The 20016-nt window shown below is 45.3% G+C and overlaps 1 protein-coding gene across 1 annotated transcript in view; it reads left to right on the top strand.

Annotated features, from left to right (window-relative positions):
- Nucleotides 1-6503: 6503 nt before the first annotated feature.
- The window catches only part of ROR2 (receptor tyrosine kinase like orphan receptor 2), a 160444-nt gene continuing 146931 nt past the window's right edge, over nt 6504-20016 (top strand). The window contains exon 1 of the mRNA XM_028749204.2: nt 6504-6887. Coding sequence (XP_028605037.2) covers nt 6815-6887 — 73 coding nt within the window. The 5' untranslated portion in view covers nt 6504-6814. The remainder of the gene's footprint in view (nt 6888-20016) is intronic.

Here is a 20016-nt window from a genome sequence, read left to right as displayed (position 1 = left end):
CGGGGTGAGCTCCCATTGCTCGGTCCCTGCTCCTGCCAACCTAGCAGTTTGAAAGCACACCAGTACAAGTAGATAAATAGGTACTGCTCCGGTGGGAAGGTAAACGGCATTTCCGTGCACTGCTCTGGTGCGCCAGAAGCGGCTTAGTCATGCTGGCCACATGACCCGGAAGCTGTACGGCGGCTCCCTTGACCTGTAAAGCGAGATGAGCGCTGCAACCCCAGAGTCATGCGTGACTGGACCTAATGGTCAGGGGTCCCTTTACCTTTAATATTACTATTTATTTAAAATATATATTTGTATGCGTATATATATATCAGCACAGTATTAAAAGATAATCCCAGGAAAAAAACAGCTATAAACTATCTACTGAAGATGCAGCAATTCTTTCCACTTACCCATCATTCAGTCCATATTATTGTTGCATGCCATAACCAAAAATGTCTACCAAAAGACTGTTATCAACATATACCAAATCTTTTAAATATTTGTGGCTTTCTACGCAATTGTGTGTATCCTAAATAGTCAGTGCATTCCTGCATACAATTTTCTTTCCTGTATTTAATTCAAGGGAAAGCTTGCCGGTCATTAAAACATCCCATAACTTTTGCTATCTAGTCATCTGCAGCATGCGTCTTTGAGTTTTTCCAAAGCTGAGTGATTAATACGTGAGTTGCTGTCAGCATAAGTTGATTCAGATTTTTACAAGAATGGGAGATTTCCTCTCAATGTAACTCAAGAAGACTATAAGAGGATTTGTCTCTAATGAAGTCAATTATTCCTCTTATTCATTGAAGGATTCTTATCCAAACTCTTTGCCGTACAGGCATGACCACAGGGCATACAAATCATTTCCTGTTTCATGTCACTGCTTCTAATAATTAGCCAAACTATACTTATGAACATATCAGGGATTAGATATCATCACATCAATATTTTAAGATTATTATTTTTACTATCATTTAAAGAATAAGCAGGACCGTTAAAAAAGACACCATCTCCTAAAGTTATTTTTCATTTCCCCCATCTACGGTATTTTATTTTACTGAGCAATCGAAATCGCTAGATTTGTGGGTTGGGAGGCCACACAAACATTCCTAACAGAGAGGGGTCCATGCTGGTAAAAACCATATGCTAGTGCAGGCTTCCTCAATCTCGGCCCTCCAGATGTTTTGAGACTACAATTCCCATCATCCCTGACCACTGGTCCTGCTAGCTAGGGATCATGGGAGTTATAGGCCAAAAACAGCTGGAGGGCCGAGGTTGAGGAAGCTTGCGCTAGTGGGACCACATCCATCTGCCAGTGGTATATATAGTTCTCCCTCACAACAACCCTGTAAGGTGGATTATGCTGAGACAGTGACTGACCCAAGGTCACATAAAGAGGGTCATGGATGACTGGGGAATAATAATAATAATTTTATTTATACCCTGCCCATCTGGCTGAGTTTCCCCAGCCACTCTGGACGGCTCCCAATTGAGTGTTAAAAACAATACAGCATTAAATATTAAAAACTTCCCTAAACAGGACTGCCTTCAGATGTCTTTTAAAGATAGGATAACTGCTTATTTCCTTCACATCTGAAGGGAGGGCGTTCCACAGGGTGGGCACCATTACCGAGAAGGCCCTATATAATCAAAATAAAAACAACAAGAACCTAATAACCCTGGTCTCCCGGGTCCTAGTCCAACACACTAACCACTACACTATACTGACTCTGAGTAAATGTATTAATAATACAAAGTATGACTGGAAAGTTCAGTGAATGGTCACAGAAATTGGGCAGCGAAAAATATTCGAAAATACAGTCAGCTTCGGAAACCCACGAAATGCTCACAAATTGTGTACTGAGATGAAGCTCTAACACAAAAGACAGTGTATGAGTGGTTTAAGCCTCTCCGTGAAGGGCGGCAAACCATCTAAGATGACCCTTGGTCTGGAAGACCGTCAATGAGCAGAAAGGCGGCAGATGTCGACAGAGTTTGTGAGTTATTGATGCGGGATCAGTATTTGTCCATCCGAATTGTGGCTGAAGAATTGCATAAAAACGGTAAAGGACCCCTGACAGTTAAGTCCAGTCACAGACGACTCTGGGGTTGCACGCTCTTCTCACTTTACAGGCTGAGGGAGCCGGTGTTTGTCTGCAGACAGTTTTTCTGGGTCATGTGGGCAGCATGACTAAGCCGCTTCTGGTGCAACGGAAACGCCGTTTACCTTCCTGCCAGAGCGGTACCTATTTATCTACTTGCACTTTTTGGCGTGCTTTCAAACTGCTAGGTTGGCAGGAGCAGGGACCGAGCAACGGGAGCTCACCCTGTCATGGCAATTTGAACCACGATCGTTACTGAGGTTACTCCAGAAATCTGGCCCCACCTGAAATCTGAAAACTGAAATCTGCACTGAAAGGGCACAGATTTCCCAACATTTCACATGCCCAAGCTACTGTGACGAGGGAACTGGAAGCTGTGCGAAAAGAGGATTTATCCAAAAGTTTCCAACAGTTCTACGAACGTTGTCAATGGTGAATTATATCCGAGAGGGCCTACTTTGAAGGTCTGCAAGGGATGTATGTTCAAATATTTCTCACTGTCCGATTTCTGGGACCATTCACTGAACTTTCGGGTCACACCTTGTAACTCTGGGTGACAAGAGAGAGACTGAACTTTGGCTTTGAAAAGCCAGAGAAAGACTTCGGCCAAGAATAATGCTTTCTGGAGGTTTTTTTTGGTGAATCAGAATCTTGGGAGGGCTGTGCCTCACTTTGCCCTATAGGGGAGCCTCCACTGGCCCATACGGTAACTTTCCACATTTAAAGTACATGACTTCCGATACTGCTGCTAAGAATTTTGATACCGCCGCTAAGGGTATTGGGAATTGTAGCTGTGGCAGGGTTAAATGACAGCTCCCAGGATTCTTTGGGTGAAGCCATGTTCTTTAAATGTGGATGAATATAGAGTAAGTGGGACGCGGGTGGTGCTGTGGTTTTAAACCACAGAGCCTAGGACTTGCTGATCAGAAGGTCAGCGGTTCGAATCCCCACGACGGGGTGAGCTCCCGTTGCTCGGTCCCTGCTCCTGCCAACCTAGCAGTTCGAAAGCACGTCAAAGTGCAAGTAGATAAATAGGTACCACTCTGGCAGGAAGCGAAATGGCATTTCCGTGCGCTGCTCTGGTTCGCCAGAAGCGGCTTAGTCATGCTGGCCACATGACCCGGAAGCTGTACGCCAGCTCCCTCGGCCAATAAAGCCAGATGAGCACCGCAACCCCAGAGTCGGCCACAACTGGACCTAATGGTCAGGGGTCCCTTTACCTTTACCTTTATAGAGTAAGCAGCAAGTTATTTCTGAGCAAGAAATGCCCCTCTTTCATGACCCCAGACGAAAAACAGAATAGGATCTAAAGGAGTCATGGGTTAGAGGGCACGGAGAAGGATCACTCAGTTGAGGTCGACCCCTGCTTTCTTCACTGCAAAAAAAGAATCTTAAGTCAGGAATTCTCTTTTTTAACAAGTAAGGGAAGGTCTGGCTTGCCTGCAGTAAATCTCCCACTCAAGGTTGGCTGAAGCTCCATTTCCCAGGAAATTAAAAATTCACTCCCTCCTCGTCTGTGCTGACCAGAACTAGTCAAACTGAAGAAACTGGTCCCATGAGAAAAGACACAGGAGATTTTTCGCATGGAGGAATACTTCCTACATGCCTCTCCTGCTGTGGAGCAAGTTTCCAGGGATATAAACATGCAAACAGTCCTTTTACTGGAACAGCCCTGGAGGAGAGACATGAAAATCACTTCAGATAAAGGATGGCCTAAGATTTAATGCAGATTAGTTAGCTCTTAATAGACTTTTAATTTGTGGTAGGGAACTCGTAGGCCTCTGAAGGGTGCCAAGAGGATATTCTGGGCCCATTACACTGTACAGCAAAGTCCACAATTTACATGGGGGGGTTATATTCCAGGGATCGCGCCTGAAGCCAAAATTGTGTATTGGGTTGGTTGGCAGGTGAGATTGCCAAAGTCGTTTCCCCCAGAATCCTGCCCACTTTCTAATTCTTTGCCTAGTGATGTGAGGTGGGAATATTCTCTGGAGAATATTCTCTGCAAACTGTAAATTCTAATGTAAGAACCAGTTTTACAACCCACATTTAAAAAATCTAGTATGGTAAATAGTAAGTCAAGCTGTGATATTGCCAGTGTAAGTAATGAATAATGATTTTTCTGATCCAGTTACATGCAGTTCTGAAATGTGAGCTACAGAATTTTTTATTTTTTTTTTTAGTTTTTAAAATGTTATTCATTTAATTGGAGTTTGTATGTATTTCAACTATATGTAATAGCCTTTTTTCCTATTTTGGTGTGACCTTATTCTTAGCAATTCTATACCCTTGGCCATACAGTATGTGTGTTTTTTACAGAAAGTAGCTTTCATGTTTCATGCACTTAAAGTACCTTGGCCTATACAATTATGTGTAACAGCATGTGAGGTGGCCTTGATTTAAACAGTTAACTTTCTATAATTTTATTTAGTGACAGTAACTGTTTTTTGCAGTGCCATTCAATAGAACAAGGTTCCATTTACCAGATTGTCAAACTGAAATATATTATCATATAATGATAATATATTTAATGTTAATGGCTTCTTTTTTTATATATGCATATAGTTTTTGTTTATCAAGCTGTGTTTTAGTCACCAAAACAGTTATTAAGTATTAGAGCTATTAGAAGCACAAGATAGCCTATTACTGAATTTACTTGTATCAAACCTTAACATGCCAATTGTATTTTTTGACTTATCCTATAACATATATTCTCGAGAATATTCTCGAAAAGATTATTCTCGAGAATTTAACATCACTATCTTTGCCACATGGCTGAATTTGCACAAGTTGCTGGCGGTATGTGGATTGGGCCCTCTAAACCACTCACAGCTCAAACCCCTTTTGCACATGGCATGGAGATAAGAATAAGTCAGTGGCCACATACATATGTCAGACAGAATGAAGACAGTTGGTAGGAATTTGTAGTCTTTTGATGATAAGGATATGAACTCCCTAGTGCAGGCATAGGCAAACTTGGCCCTCCAGCTGTTTTGGGACTACAACTCCCATCATCCCTAGGTAACAGGACCAGTGGTCAGGGATGATGGGAATTGTAGTCCAAAAACAGCTGGCGACCCAAGTTTGGAAAACCCTGGTCTAAACCACAAACCTGGGTTGGGAGGTGTGGCTAAGTCCAGTCACGACTTAGCTCAACACTAAGCAGCAGAGCAAAGGGGGATGAGCAGAGTGGTTGCGCTGTCATGTCTGGGTGCCAGCCAGCCACGGTAAACCATGGTTTGGCTTAGCCTGAGGCATGAACCATGACACTGGCTGGCTGTGGTTTGATGGGGTGTCCTCCAGGAGCCTTTCCCAGCCAGCAGGGATTGATCCTGGAATGCAGGAAACTCAGCTAAAGCATCCATGACAGATGGCCACCCAACCTTTGCTTAAAAACCTCTGAGGAAGGAGAGTCCACCATCTCCTGAGGGAGACCGTTCCACTGCTGAACAGCTCTTACTGCCAGAAAGTTCTTCCTGTTTAGAGTTCGAATCTCCTTTCTTGTGTAACTTGAAGCCTTTTGGTTCGAGTCCTACCCTCCAGAGCCCTTGGGATATCTGAAGATGGCTACCATTGAGCAGACAGCTCAGGAAGTAGAGCATGACCAGGGCTACCATACTTCAAAGGTCAATTTGAAAGATGGAATTGATGTGGGGAATGTGTGGGAATTTCCCAAAAGGCAGCGCTTTGTCCAAAATTTTAATGTACGTTTTTCCTAAAAGAAAAAGAAAATAAAAAAGCTCAACCATTTTGTGGTCTTCCAAAATAATACAGTGGTACCTCGGGTTAAGTACTTAATTCGTTCCGGAGGTCCGTACTTAACCTGAAACTGTTCTTAACCTGAAGCACCACTTTAGCTAATGGGGCCTCCCGCTGCCACCGCACCACTGCTGCGCGATTTCTGTTCTCATCCTGAAGCAAAGTTCTTAACCTGAAGCACTATTTCTGGCTTAGTGTGTAACCTGAGGCGTATGTAACCTGAAGCGTATGTAACCCGAGGTACCACTGTAATGATGAAATTAGGCAACCCTACAACTTTTAAAAATACGGCAGTCCTCATCCTTTCTGAAATATGGCAACTTTAAGAATGAGACTTAATCGAAGAGTCCTGGGTTCGAGTCCCATGCTGGGCAAAAGGTTCGGTTGGACAAATGACCCACGAAGGTCCCTTCCAGTTCTACAACTCTGTGCTTCCCGATCTCCATTCGTTCTCCCCCAGATGCGCGCGCCCCTGCCCGAACCAGGCCACCCTTTCCCTCACGCCTCGCGGCGGCGCGCCCCCTGCTTCTCCGCTCGCTCGGCGCGAGGGATTGCGATAGCGGCGTCGGGGGCGCGCCTTCCCCGCCCCTCGCCTTCCCTTGGGGGCTGCCGTGCGCTCGCTCCGTGCGCGCGAGGAGCAGCGGCTGGCTGGGCTGACTGGGCTGGCCGGCGGGCGAAGGGAGGCGCGCTCCCAGCAGGCGGACTCAGTCGTCGGCGCCGCCGCCGCCGCGTTCCTCCCCTCGGGCAGCGTCCGCTCGCGGGAGGAGGAGGCGGAGAGGAGGCGGCAGCAGCAGCAACTTCTCCGTCGCTCGACGTCCAGGGAGCCCGCAAGAAGGCAGCATCCTCGGGAAGCGCCGCCAGCAGCGTCCGCCACCTTCGCCAGCCGAAGAGGCGAGGGCGGCCACAAAGGGCTCTTTGTGCGGCGGCGGCGGCCCCTTCGTCCTTCTCTCTTGGCCGGCGCCAGCATGGGGGCAGCCAGCGCCACCTTCGTAGCCGTGCTGGCGGCGTCCGCCTTCGTCCTCTTCCTCGACGCGGCAGGTAAGGCTGGAAGCGCCCCGACGGCGGCTCTCGGGCTGCAGCAGCAGCACCACCGCCGGTCTTACTCCGGAGTCGCCCCGACGGCTCTCCCGTTTCCTCGTCGGCCGACCCTCGACTTGCTCTCGAGTAGACCCGTGCCGCGGGATGCCGTCGAGGGTGCGCGCCGCTCCCAAGCAGCCCCATTTATGTCTTGGAAGGGAGAGCTCTCTGGACTCCCTCGGCTGGGAGGATTACTCTCGAGTAGCCCTATGTAGACTTCGCCCCAAGAGGCGTCGAAAACCAGTTGCTGTCTAGGCAAAGGCGTGCAGGAGGAGTAAAAAGGCGATTTTATTTATTTTTTTTAACTCGGGAGTAGCCCGATGGGAATCCGTGGCAGCGCCGTCGAGGGGCCAACCGGTTACTCTCGAGTAGTCCTGCTTGATGCCTTTTCACCTCGGGTACAACGGCAGCCTTCGGGGGAGGGGGGAGGACGAGGGAGCCTAGGAAACTTGCCAACGCGCCCCCTAGAAAATAGTTTATCTAGGTAGAACTTTTGAGTATGCTTACTCGGAAGTAAGTTACCTAGGTAGGACTTTTGAAGCTGCGCCCTTTGTGTGCTTACTCGGAAGTAAGTTACCTATGTAGGACTTTTGGAGCGGTGCCGTTTGTAATGCTTACTCGGAAGGAAAGCGCGCGGAGCGGCTCACTTCCCAGGATCCGCGCATCTTGAGGCGGAACAGTCCGTCTCGTTGGGTTACGCGAAGGATCGCCGTCGAATCTCGGGCTGTATTGTACTTGGCGCGCAGAAAGGCGCCCTGCAGAGTCCATTGGGGGCTGCTGCTCTCCTGAAGCACCATTGAACATTTACGTCCGTGCACTCGTGTTGGGAGTTGCCCTGCCAAACCCTTTCATCTGCAAAAGCCCAGCAGCGCCATCCTGCCCTCCTCTCTCTCCATCCCACCCCCACCCCCTACCTCTTATACTTTATTGTGCAAAATAAAAACATCGCAGTATTCCCCACCGAGAGGGAGAGAAGATGGGATGGGGAAGGTGAGCATCATGATGCGTAATGGTGGTTTGGAAAGTTTGGTCAGAGTTGCGCGGCTCCATCCAGCATTACGCGCGCGCCCCCCCGCCCCCGCCTCTGTAGGAGACGTGAAGTTTTCACCTTGTGGAGTGAGGAATCGGGACAGGAGATGAGGAAATAAAGGGGATTTCCCTCCTTTTAATTCCACATTATTTTTTCAGTGGGGTTTTGGGAGAGGGCAGACAAAATGTTTGGGGAGCGGAGTGCCTGCCTCTTGCTTGGCGCAATGGGCAGAAAGTCCACCACCATCCTCTTGCAGTGGGGATAGTGTGGTGTTGTTGTTTTGGAGTTTTGCCCTTCTCTCCCCCCCCCCTTCCCACGAGTGCTTTTTGTGCTTTCGGAGAGTGCCATTTCCTGTGTGTTACCTGACTGACCTAACCCAGAAAGAGCAGAGAGGATCACAGAGCGGGGGGAGCCCGGGCGATCAGGAAACATTAGGATTCGGTTCAACAAGCCTTGCGATTGTTTGGAGAGCCTGAATTCAAGCGGCCCTATTAACATCTGACCTTGCACACTGGCTGGCTGCTGCTGTTGAATGCTTGCCAGCTCGTCCGGCATCTCTCTTTCTCCCTGCCTTAACAGCAGCAAGATTTATGGGAGCTCTTCGGAGAGGGAGGAGCCCGGAGTGTGCAGAGTGAATATGAGACTGGTGGAAGACTTAACAGTCCTTGCAAAAGCAATTGCCTGATCTTGCATTTTATGTCCAGCTGTGGATTTGTGGCGCTTTCTTCTCAGCCTTGCGTTTTATCCCCTCCACCCCAGGCGCTGTTAAGACTTAGGTTAGACTGAGGCTTTGATCCTGGGGCAAAATAATTCTATGGCCAATCATCCTCTTTCCAAGTAATTTTTTGTGTGTGTGTGGCTCCTTTGCACTTTTAACTTTGGCTAGATTTGCCCAGCAATGGCAGAGAGATAATACAAAGTCATTCCTCACACCTTTGAATCATGCTTAATCACTTGGCCGCAGGGTAATTTGGCAGGTAGCCAGTGGAGCTTCCATTTGTTTGGTTTTATTTTTTTAAAAAAATGCATTAACTTTGATTGCCCTGAAAAGGGATCCCATCCCCAATAGAAAAATAACAGGCCCAAACTGCAGATTAGAGAGGGCCTGTTAATCAGTTGCATGTTTAAAAGAACTTTTCTCTTCCTTTTGTTGAACCCGCTAATCCATTTACCTCCCCCCAGGAGGTGACAGATGCCTAGATTTCCTGTTATTCAGCTCCAGGGTCCCAGGGTCTCACCATTTGTTACTTTAGCATAGGGCAGGAGATAACATTTCTGGCTTTTTTAAGGGGAAAACCTTATGGCTGCCTTGAAGGACTCAGGGCAAGGTTGCAAAATCAACAAGAGCTATATATATATACACAAGTCGCAAGTACCCTGGACTCTCCCCCCTCCCTCCTGTGGGCTTTTGTCTCTGTTGGGGAGGCACCTTTATCATTCCCAGACTGAAATACCCCCAGGACTGAGAAATGGCTGAAAATATGACAGAAATTATGTATTCATGCTCTTTAAAAAGACTTGGGAGCTGCTGGAATGAGGATGGCTGGCTGCTCTTGTTTGCTGGAAGTTCCAGGCACAAAGTGAGATATAACCTCCCACCCCAACCCCATTTCCTTTCAACAGCTGGATCTGTTTTAGGGGGCCAGCCCTGAAAGCTCCAAAAAGTCTCCCGCCCCTTGTTTCTCACCGCAAGAGGTTCTCCTTCCTCCTCTGACAGATTTCAGGCAGCTCCCTTCACTCGGTGTCATAATGGAGCCCTGTTCTTTTTAACAAGAGTTACTTTTGCTCCGATAACTTGACTGACCTTTGTGCTATTATGAATAAATACTTGTTCTTCTTTTTCCTTAAAAAAAAAAAATGACGGGGGAATGCCGTTTTTGCAAAATACTGGAAATATTTTGATTGAGAAATCAGCAAAGTTAGGGGTCAGCTTTCAAGTCTTTTCCCCAGAAGTGCTTTTTTAATTTTTTTTAATAAAGAATCCCATGTCTCTTCCATCTGCAAAAAACGTTCTCAGTGTGAGATTCTAAATTGCTGTTTCCAGGTAGTGGTCGCACCTTATTTACTGTGGAATGATTTGACTTTCTTAAAAAACAACAACATGTTGCACACAGTTTCAGATAGAGACTTTTTTGTTTGTTTGCTCTCTTCGGGGTATAGTCTCTTCGTGGGATGTGTTGGAAGTTTGTACTTCAAAGGGACAAAGAGTGCCAGCCTATTGAGTAGCGTAGAAAATATCCACATATGTTTGTGGTTTACTTTGACAAAATGACTCTTGCTGGGACTGGCCTCTCAGAATTTCAGTGCAAGAAGTTTGCCTTACCAGCTGTGGGACTTAACACAGTTTATACTTCAACAGGGACGGGTTGGTGCTGTGCTAGCCACTCTTGTTGACCACATGCAAAACTCTCCCATGTTAGACAGGGCGTCCGTAGATGTGCCCCAATTGCACAGGGACTCGCTTGCTTGATTTCTCTTTCCCTATTTTTGTGGGGCCTAATTTCACAAACTGAGCCTCCACATAATCAGGCGCTCTTGTGGAGGTTTCAGCAAACATGATAGGCTATTTGCATGGCGGTGGAGAAGAGTTTGTATTACACATGCACCATGGTTTCGTAATAACAGTGGTACCTCGGGTTAAGAACTTAATTTGTTCTGGAGGTCCGTTCTTAACCTGAAACTGTTCTTAACCTGAGGTACCACTTTAGCTAATGGGGCCTCCGGCTGCCGCTGTGCCCCCGGAGCACGATTTCTGTTCTCATCCTGAAGCAAAGTTCTTAACCCGAGGTACTATTTCTGAGTTAGCGGAGTCTGTAACCTGAAGCGTCTGTAACCCGAGGTACCACTGTAATGGTCCAGAAGATGGTATGATCTGGAGCTATACAGCTAATTAAGTCATGGAAATTTACTGTTTCATCTTTATTTGGGGCTTTACCCTAAATAAGTGGAGACGTAAGCCTTCCTCTTGATCCATAGGAGTGTAACTTGTACCTTCGTGCCTTAATTGCAAAAAAAGAAGAAGAAGAAGAAGAAAGTTAATTGGAAACATTAGGGAGAAAATGGGGTGCATTTCAGACTAATATTTAGCATTGTTCACTCAGAAACAGTGTTCCCTTCACTCTTAACAGGGTTTACCTATTTAAAATTGCAGTATAAAGTTCTGATCTTATGCTTCAGATGGGGGCTTAATATTGGAAACAGATTGTACTGATATTGCAAATCAGTCATGAGCAGCAGTATGGCTTCTTTTTAACTTATCCCATTTTCCGTGGATAGGGTAAATCTGGATTAAATAGGGAAAATACATGCTGAGTGACATTTTGATGCCAACAATGTCCCCGCCCCCCCAAAAAAGACACTGCAAAATACAACTTGCATGACTGAAGAGCACTGGTATCACAGTAATCATTCATCTGGAAGCACTCTTTAATTCATTTTAGCTGTAAGACCTCCTTCAGTCATACTCACCAAGTCACATGGGAGCTGCTTCTCTATGGTATAGTCTCACATATGCGTGTAAATATCACATGAATGTGTGCGTCCAGTTTCTTTCATTGATTGCATAGTCCATGGGTGGGCAAACTAAGGCCCGGGGGCCAGATCCAGCCCAATCGCCTTCAAATCTGGCCCACGGACAGTCCGGGAATCAGCATGTTTTTACACGAGTAGAATGTGTGCTTTTATTTAAAATGCATCTCTGGGTTATTTGTGGGGCATAGGAATTCGTTCATTTTTTTCTTCAAAATATAGTCTGGCCCCCCACAAGGTCTGAGGGACAGTGGACTGGCCCCCTGCTGAAAAAGATTGCTGACCCCTGGCATAGTCCTTTCAAACCTAATAGTTACCCCCCCTTCCCACTGGGTGCCCATCAGATCACATGATCATTCCCATATGTACAGTCATACCTTGGTTCTAGAACGCCTTGTGACTCGAACGTTTTGGCTGCTGAACGCCATAAACCCAGAAGTGAGTGTTCCGATTTGCGAATGTTCTTTGGAACCTGAACATCCGACGCGGCTTCTGATTGAGTGCAGGAAGCTCCTGCAGCCAATCAGAAGCCCCGCCTTGGTTTCTGAACGTTTTTGGAAGTTGAACGGACTTCCAGAATGGATTCCGTTGGACTACCAGGGTATGACTGTACTGCAGTATGTGGCTTGATTTCTGTGGGTACATGGTGGAGGCGAACAATGCAATCCTATGCTTGGCTACTCTGAAGTAAGTCCTGTTAACATTCTGAGCCAATGTTCCTGGGATCCAGCAGTTTATTCAAATAAATGTAGACAAGTAAATGACATTGAATTAAAATACGGCTTGTCTTTTTTAGGGTTAAATAGATTGTAATAGAACATGCTTTAAAGCAGCAACAAAACACCAATAATTTCAAGGGGTCTATTCTGAGCATAACTAAGTCTGGCCCCAACCTGTCGGATTACAACTGAGCAGTCCTATGCACATCTGAGAGTTAAGTTGCACTGAAATTTTTGGAACTTATTCCTGAATAAATATGGCTATTGGATAACTAACACCATGAGTAATGCCACTTAGATTGTCATTCATTCAGTTTGTAATGAATTTTGCATTGCAGGCTTTAATGTGAAACCATTTCACTAGTTACAAAAATCCATCTCCTTTGTTTTACAGTTAAATTGATAATGAAAGAATCTTAAGTTTGGGTCAAAGAAGCAGTTAAGACTTCCACTAAAAATAGTTCTTCCCAGGGCATGGTTTTTGTGTGTGTTTTTTTTAAAGCAGTAGTTATGTCACAAATGCTGGGATTCCACGATATTGTCTTTTGCGGAAAGCACAGAAATGTGGCAGTAGGGGAAGAATGGAAGATTGACAAACTTGTCAGATTAATCCTATTTAGGAAGCTTTCAGTTGTTTGCAGGAAAGCTGATCCTACTTTTTTAAAAAAAACATTTCACTCTGGGCAAGGTGTTAACAGCGCTTAGTCGGATGTATGGAAGCAATTTGATAACTAATGACAAAATGAGCATTCATGCTCTGGGTGGCTAAGATTAAAATGTAAAAAGTTTTTGTTTCCTTGTGCTGCAAAATGTGCTTGATAAATGTGCCCTAGATTTCAGGCCTCTTGTGTGTAGTTTCGATACAACTGCCAAGTTAAAAGTTTGTATTCAGTGAACTCATAATTCCAGTTGCAGATGGGTAGCCGTGTTGGTCTGCCATAGTCAAAACAAAAAAAATTCCTTCCAGTAGCACCTTAAAGACCAACTAAGTTAGTTCTTGGTATGAGCTTTCGTGTGCATGCACACTTCTTCAGATACACAGATATCTGAAGAAATGTGCATGCACACGAAAGCTCATACCAAGAACTAACTTAGTTGGTCTTTAAGGTGCTACTGGAAGGAAAATTTTTTGTAGTGAACTCATAAGTTAGAAGCATGTAGCACCTGAAATATATAATTACATTCCAGAAAAGAATACTAAGTTTTTCTCATTATAAGCATAGCTAACATCTTAAAGGAAAAAAGCTACATCTTAGCTAGTGTCCATTGTTTAGAATGTCTTTGAATTCTGATATGTTTGTTCCATATTTTACTGTTAAAGGTAAAGGTATCCCTGCCCGTACAGGCCAGTCTTGACAGACTCTAGGGTTGTGCGCCCATCTCACTCAAGAGGCCGGGGGCCAGCGCTGTCCGGAGACACTTCCGGGTCACGTGGCCAGCGTGACATCGCTGCTCTGGCGAGCCAGAGCCGCACACGGAAACGCCGTTTACCTTCCCGCTAGTAAGCGGTCCCTGTTTATCTACTTGCACCCAGGGGTGCTTTCGAACTGCTAGGTTGGCAGGCGCTGGGACCGAACAACGGGAGCGCACCCCGCCGCGGGGATTCGAACCGCCGACCTTTCGATGGGCAAGCCCTAGGCGCTGAGGCTTTTACCCACAGCGCCACCCGCGTCCCATTTTACTGTTACTTTGGTTCAAATTCTGTTACTTTTGTAGTAGGCTTCCTTGTGTAAAGGAAGGAGGTGCAATTTAAGCTTGTTTGTTCTCCCTGGGCTTGTTTCTTTATAAAAGGAAGCTGTCATTAAGCTCAGTATGTCTGGAAAGTATGCAAGTACCCAAGTCTTTCTAATCCAGTGAGTACAAACTAGTTAGGGCTTCAAAGAAAACGAATGACAGGCTTTTGCTGCAATGAAAGAGGCAGTATTGTTTGTTAATCCTGTTTTTTATTGTTATTTAGACTGCTGGCTCCTGTAGCATACCCTGTAACCATTTGGAATAAATAGCAATTTGACATAAATGATTGTCTTTTCTTTGTGTTTTGACTGAACCATGGGAGAGGTTTGTAGTAAGGTCCCTTCCCAGCTTACCTTTTTGTGCAACTTTTTGTCTGATTTTGAGTCTTTTGCCCCGCTTTCAACAACCTGGTACCCTACAGATATTTTGGGCTCAGTTCTTGGGAGTTGTGGTCCGAAACATCTTGGGGGCACCAGGTTGGCGATGAGTGATTTAGCCTGTTGCATTTTGTATTTTAAAAAATAACATGTAATTTTAAGTTTCCTCCAGCGCCCTCACTTCAAAATGAAACCTGTAGCTTATCAGAAGGTATTCTGTCTTCGTAGAAAAAGAAACAAATGTTTCTACTAGGTTAATGTTTCCTTTTGAAGTTTGCAAATAGGTGGTTAGAAAAACGTCAGCTTTCATGCTTTGACACATTTCAAGTTTTGTGAGATGCTTTGAGCTCTGCTCTGTTGTTGGAAAAGCATCATACAAATATCGAATTGATGACCAAATAAGCTAGTTAACACTGCGATTCCTTGTATACTTATTGACAGCTGCTTCAACTGTGTGGGGGAAATCCTCTTGATTTCGATTTCTGGATGTATCTATGTGGCAGATGAAAATTTAAAAATAAATGTAGCCAGGTTGCCAAAATGTGATGAACTTGAATGAAAGGATCCTGTGAGACAATAGCAAGTTGTTTCAGGGAAAGAGGTCATTGTTCGCTCAGTTTTCCCCTCTAATCCTTTTGAAGAAAGTTATCTTCAAGAAAGCTATTTGACTCTTGTGAATAACAGCAAAAAAGAAAGCGCTACTAAATTATCTGGCTGCTTTGATCACCAGAGATTGGTTGGTCAAGAGGCCCCTCCAACTTGGACCAAGCTGTTGGTGACAACATATTTCTATCACAATAATAATAATAATAATAATAATAATAATAATAATAATAATAATAATAATTTTATATACTGCCCTATCCCCGCAGGTCTCAGGGCAGTTCACATGATAAAATCACAATCTAAAGGCACAAAATAGATAATAGAAATAAAAACAAGAAGAACCCAATAATTCCCCCTCCCCAACACATTTGCAAAGGGTGTCAGCCAGCCAAGCGCTGCTACCATTCACCATATCAAACATTACCTCTATCAACCCATAAACCATCCTCCCTCAGCAATATTACAATAGTGCCCATAACTCCATGTATAATAATTGGTGTATTTCCTTTTCTCTGACAAAAAACGATTCCCTACTCCTTGGACCCCTTCTTCTGTTGCTGTGAACTCACAGCTTTCTTTCTTCCCTTCAGTTCCTTCCCTACCAGCCAGACTAAGAACATAGCAAGGTCAGGCAATTTCTGGAGCCCAAAGACTGGCAGCTGTGCTGTTATTTTCCCTTGGCATGGGAAGCAAAGAAGGTGGGAGGCAGCATGAGAGAATTTTCGCTTTGCACTGTCTTGCTGTTTCTGGGCCAACTGAGAGCAAAACGTTGGAGGTCCCCTACTCGCTTACAAATGGTGAGCTTTTTATAGAGCTGCCATGGTATCACACTTGAAATAGACTTCCGAGTAGTCTACGGCTTCTTTCTTTCTCTCTGTCAGGCTTCTGTTGGAAGTTTTGATACCACTAGCAGCAGCTACTGCTGCTTTTTTGGTTGTGTGTGTGTTTGTTTAAAAGATTGCACAGTGACACTGCTGGTTTTTATTATGTTGTAGCAATAGTATTTTTTCCAGTCCAGTTCATTGTGCAAGCCATTGCTTTTGCTTTTCTTTGACTGTAGATGTGCACGTATAGTGGTACCTTGGTTCTCACACTTAATCCGTTCCGGAAGTCCGTTCCAAAACCAAAGCGTTCCGAAACCAAGGCACGCTTCCCCATCGAAAGGAATGCAAAACGGATTAATCCGTTTCAGACTTTTAAAAACAACCCCTAAAACAAAAATGTTACTATCTAACGAGACCATTGATCCATAAAATGAAAGCAGTAATCAATGTACTGTACTATAAAATAAAGAAGACAGTATTGTAGATGATAAAAATTAAAATATTTTTTTCCTTACCTGCACTGATGATAGTCATTGTTTGGATGGGGGGTTTTTATCCATTACTGCAGTCACACAGTCAATCAATCAATCAGTCAATCAATCAATCAATCCGTAGCTGAACTGAGTTCCACACAGTCACAAAAACAAATTAGCTGAAAAAGCCTCAAACACAAAAATGCAAAATAAATAGCAAAAAGAAAAGCTCCAAACTTAATCCATTCTGGAAGTCTGTTTGACTTCTGAAATGTTCGAAAACCAAGGTGCAGTTTCTGATTGGTGCAGGCAGCCCGGAAACAATAGTGTTTGGGAACCAAGGTACCACTGCAGAATGGATGAAACCATTAACTCCCTGGGTAAACATTAATAGGATTATGATGCATCTGTATTATTGTACCCTCTTCTCCCCATGGTTAAACTAGCATTGAAAAGAACTGAGGTTGTGGTCTTTCTAGCAGTAGAAAGATAGAACTCAATAGAATCGCCTACCAAACTGAAGTAAGCAAAACATACAATGTAAACAGGAACTCAGGATATTAGTTGATACGTGAATTGTGTTCTTCTTGCTTAATGTCCACTTAAGAAAGCAGACTGTAAAGGCTTTCCTTACATAGACATAGAAATTGTTTGTTTATTTATTGAAGTATTTCTATACAGTTATATCAACTACACTGTGGTGGTGTGCAACATTAAACTTAAAACACCATTGCAACAGTTCAGATAATCATTCAAGTGGCTGGCTGATTAAAAAATAAATAAACATCTGCAAAGGCCTGGTGGCATAAAAAAGTCTTCAAGAGACACCTGAAAGTCAAATGCAAGGATGCTGGGGGGGGGGGGGATTCTGTTCTGTACCATGGGATCAGCATCACTAAATGCCTGACTTCAAGTTAGAGGCCAATTGAGCCTCTGCAACACAGGAAATGCCTAACTGCATTGCTGCAGGTGACCGAGGTAGGATATAACTGCCCTTTAAAGATATCATGGACACAAGTTTAGGACTTTGTACGTCAAAATAAGAACATTGAACCTGGCCCGGTGTGCATGTTTTAGCAGAGGTGCCACATGTTTTAAGCCAGGCATGTCCAACCATAAGCAGCCTGAGATCTACCATCCAGTATCAAAAATGGGCAGTGATGTACCACACTCTCCCATTGTCATTCTTCAGGTTAAACAGATTATATTTGACTGAGCTTATGATAAAAATACAGTGGTACCTCGGGTTAAGTACTTAATTCATTCCGGAGGTCCGTTCTTAACCTGAAACTGTTCTTAACCTGAAGCACCACTTTAGCTAATGGGGCCTCCGGCTGCCGCTGTGCCCCCGGAGCACGATTTCTGTTCTCATCCTGAAGCAAAGTTCTTAACCTGAGGTACTACTTCCGGGTTAGGGGAGTCTGTAACCTGAAGCGTATGTAACCCGAGGTACCACTGTAATAACAAATGACAGTTGCTTCCATAAAACCAGGAAAGTTTGTCATAAATCAATATTTTTTTAAATATACGTACTTTGTATACTTGTAATAACATAAGGAAATTACATTGAGGACAGGGTCCTACATAATCAAAACATGATGCAGGGATTGTTGTTCACAAAAGCTCATGCCATAATAAATGTGTTAAGTCTTTAAAGTACCTCAGGACTCTTGCTGTTTTTCAAATGAGTCAGGGTTTCCCCCATACGGTGGATCCCCGGGTTATGTTACCTTCTGGTAACGTAACTTTTGCATTGCGAATGCGGCAAACCCAGAAGTGTATACTTCCGGGTTTTGCCGTGCACACACGCACAGAAGTGCTCTATCGCGCTGTGCATGTGTGCAGAAGCAGCACCTCATGTTGCAGACTTTTCAGGGGTACGTAAGGATGAACGTTTTAAATACGTAAACGGAGGGTCCACTGTATTTCGAAACAGAAATTGGGTAAACTGAACTGCAGAATTGACAGCCTTCAAGCACCACCTTAAGAACTGGATGAAACCCGTAGAAATCCCCTGGATCCAACCCACCCTTTCCTTCCTTTTGAGTAAACCTAAACCAGCCCTTTCTCTCTCTGAGGAGCTAGCATGCAGGGCTGCACACTCACCCACACACCCCTCCCTGCGTGGATGGGATGGCAGCAGCCAGGAAGGGCCCCCCACTCCCTTGCACGTGTTTACTTGGGAGTAAGCCTCGTTGCGCTCAGTGAGAGAGCTCATCGCTTTACAGCGGGGAGGGGGGCAAGGCAGTCCTTTATTCGAGGGCTGGATCCTGGAATGTCCAGCACCATCTCTCTCTCTCTCTCTCTCTCTCCAAACCAGCCCTTTCTCTCGAGGAGCCAGCACACAGGGCTTCTCTTGCCCGGTCTCTCAGTCTGCGTATGCCTCCGCCCAGGGCTGTCTTAAGCATAGGCTGTGCCGGGGTGCAAAGATCCGCCCAGCCCCCCCCCCCCCGGTTGCCCAGTTCCAGGTGCACAGAAAGGTGGAGCAGGCCGGCCGCCTCAGCATCTCGATGGCTTGGTCACCCCCGAACTCGCGGTGCAGAGCAGCTGCAGCACAAGAGCCTGCTGTGGCGCTCCGACCAATGGGTGGGCTCTTCCCTGGACTCAACTCTTGGGCCCCGGACTCTCAGCCTGGCGCCCCTGAGAGCCCAGCACCCGGGTGCCCTACACCCTTAGCGCCTATGGGTAAGACGGCCCTGCCTCTGCCCTCTTTGTGCCCGCTTGCTTCTCCTCCTCCATAGAGAGAGAGAGAGAGCAAAGCCCTGCATGATGGCTCTGAGAAAGGGCTATTTTGGGGGGAGAGAGAGATCAACAGATCGCCAAGAAACAATATAATTAAAACTATGGTTTTCCCAGTAGTGATGTATGGAAGTGAGAGCTGGACCATAAAGAAGGCTGATCACATAAGAATTGATGCTTTTGAATTATGGTGCTGGAGGAGACTCTTGAGAGTCCCATGGACTGCAAGGAGATCAAACGCATCCATTCTTAAGGAAATCAGCCCTGAGTGCTCACTGGAAGGACAGATCGTGAAGCTGAGGCTCCAATACTTTGGCAACCTCATGTTGACCCTGATGTTGGGAAACATGGAGGGCACAAGGAGAAGGGGACGACAGAGGACGAGATGGTGGGACAGTGTTCTCGAAGCTACCAACATGAGTCTGACCAAACTGCGGGAGGCAGTGGAAGATGGGAGTGCCTGGCGTGCTCTGGTCCATGAGGTCACAAAGAGTCAGACATGACTAAATTACTAAACAACAACAACAACAACAAGTCGATCCCGATCTACCTGTTGGACAATGCTGCTCTAAGCCATCTTCCCCCATCCACATTCTGCTGTAAATGGGGTTTATAGACAGCCAGGTAAACAATGCTTTTTTTTGAAAGCCAGGTAAACACTGCTGTCCTTCCCATGCCACCCTGCTCCTGGGTTAAATGTGCTGTTGAAACATCATGGAATCCCATGTACGTTTCCTAGCACCGTCCTGTGAGCGCAGCCTGGCAGCAAGGGTTAAATATGCTGCTCCTTTAAGATAAGAAGAACTCTGCATGATAAGAGCCTCTCTTCTTCTTTTTCAAAGTTGCTGCTTTGACTAGCTCTCCCCTGCTTGCTCTCCCAGTAGTCAGCTTCGTCCCTACTTTTAAAAGTATAAATTTAAAAGATTTTACTGCAAGGATTCCACCGTTGCAAAAAGTTTGAGAACCACTGAGTTACCTGTTTTGTGCCTGCCTTTAGTTACATGAAATTCAAAAGCTTGCATATCCCGCATTACCAAACTCCTAAATACATCCCCTAATA

Source organism: Podarcis muralis, chromosome 11 (assembly GCF_964188315.1).
Source record: "Podarcis muralis chromosome 11, rPodMur119.hap1.1, whole genome shotgun sequence".
Taxonomy (NCBI): Eukaryota; Metazoa; Chordata; class Lepidosauria; order Squamata; family Lacertidae; genus Podarcis; species Podarcis muralis.
This window is presented reverse-complemented; position numbering and strand designations above follow the sequence as displayed.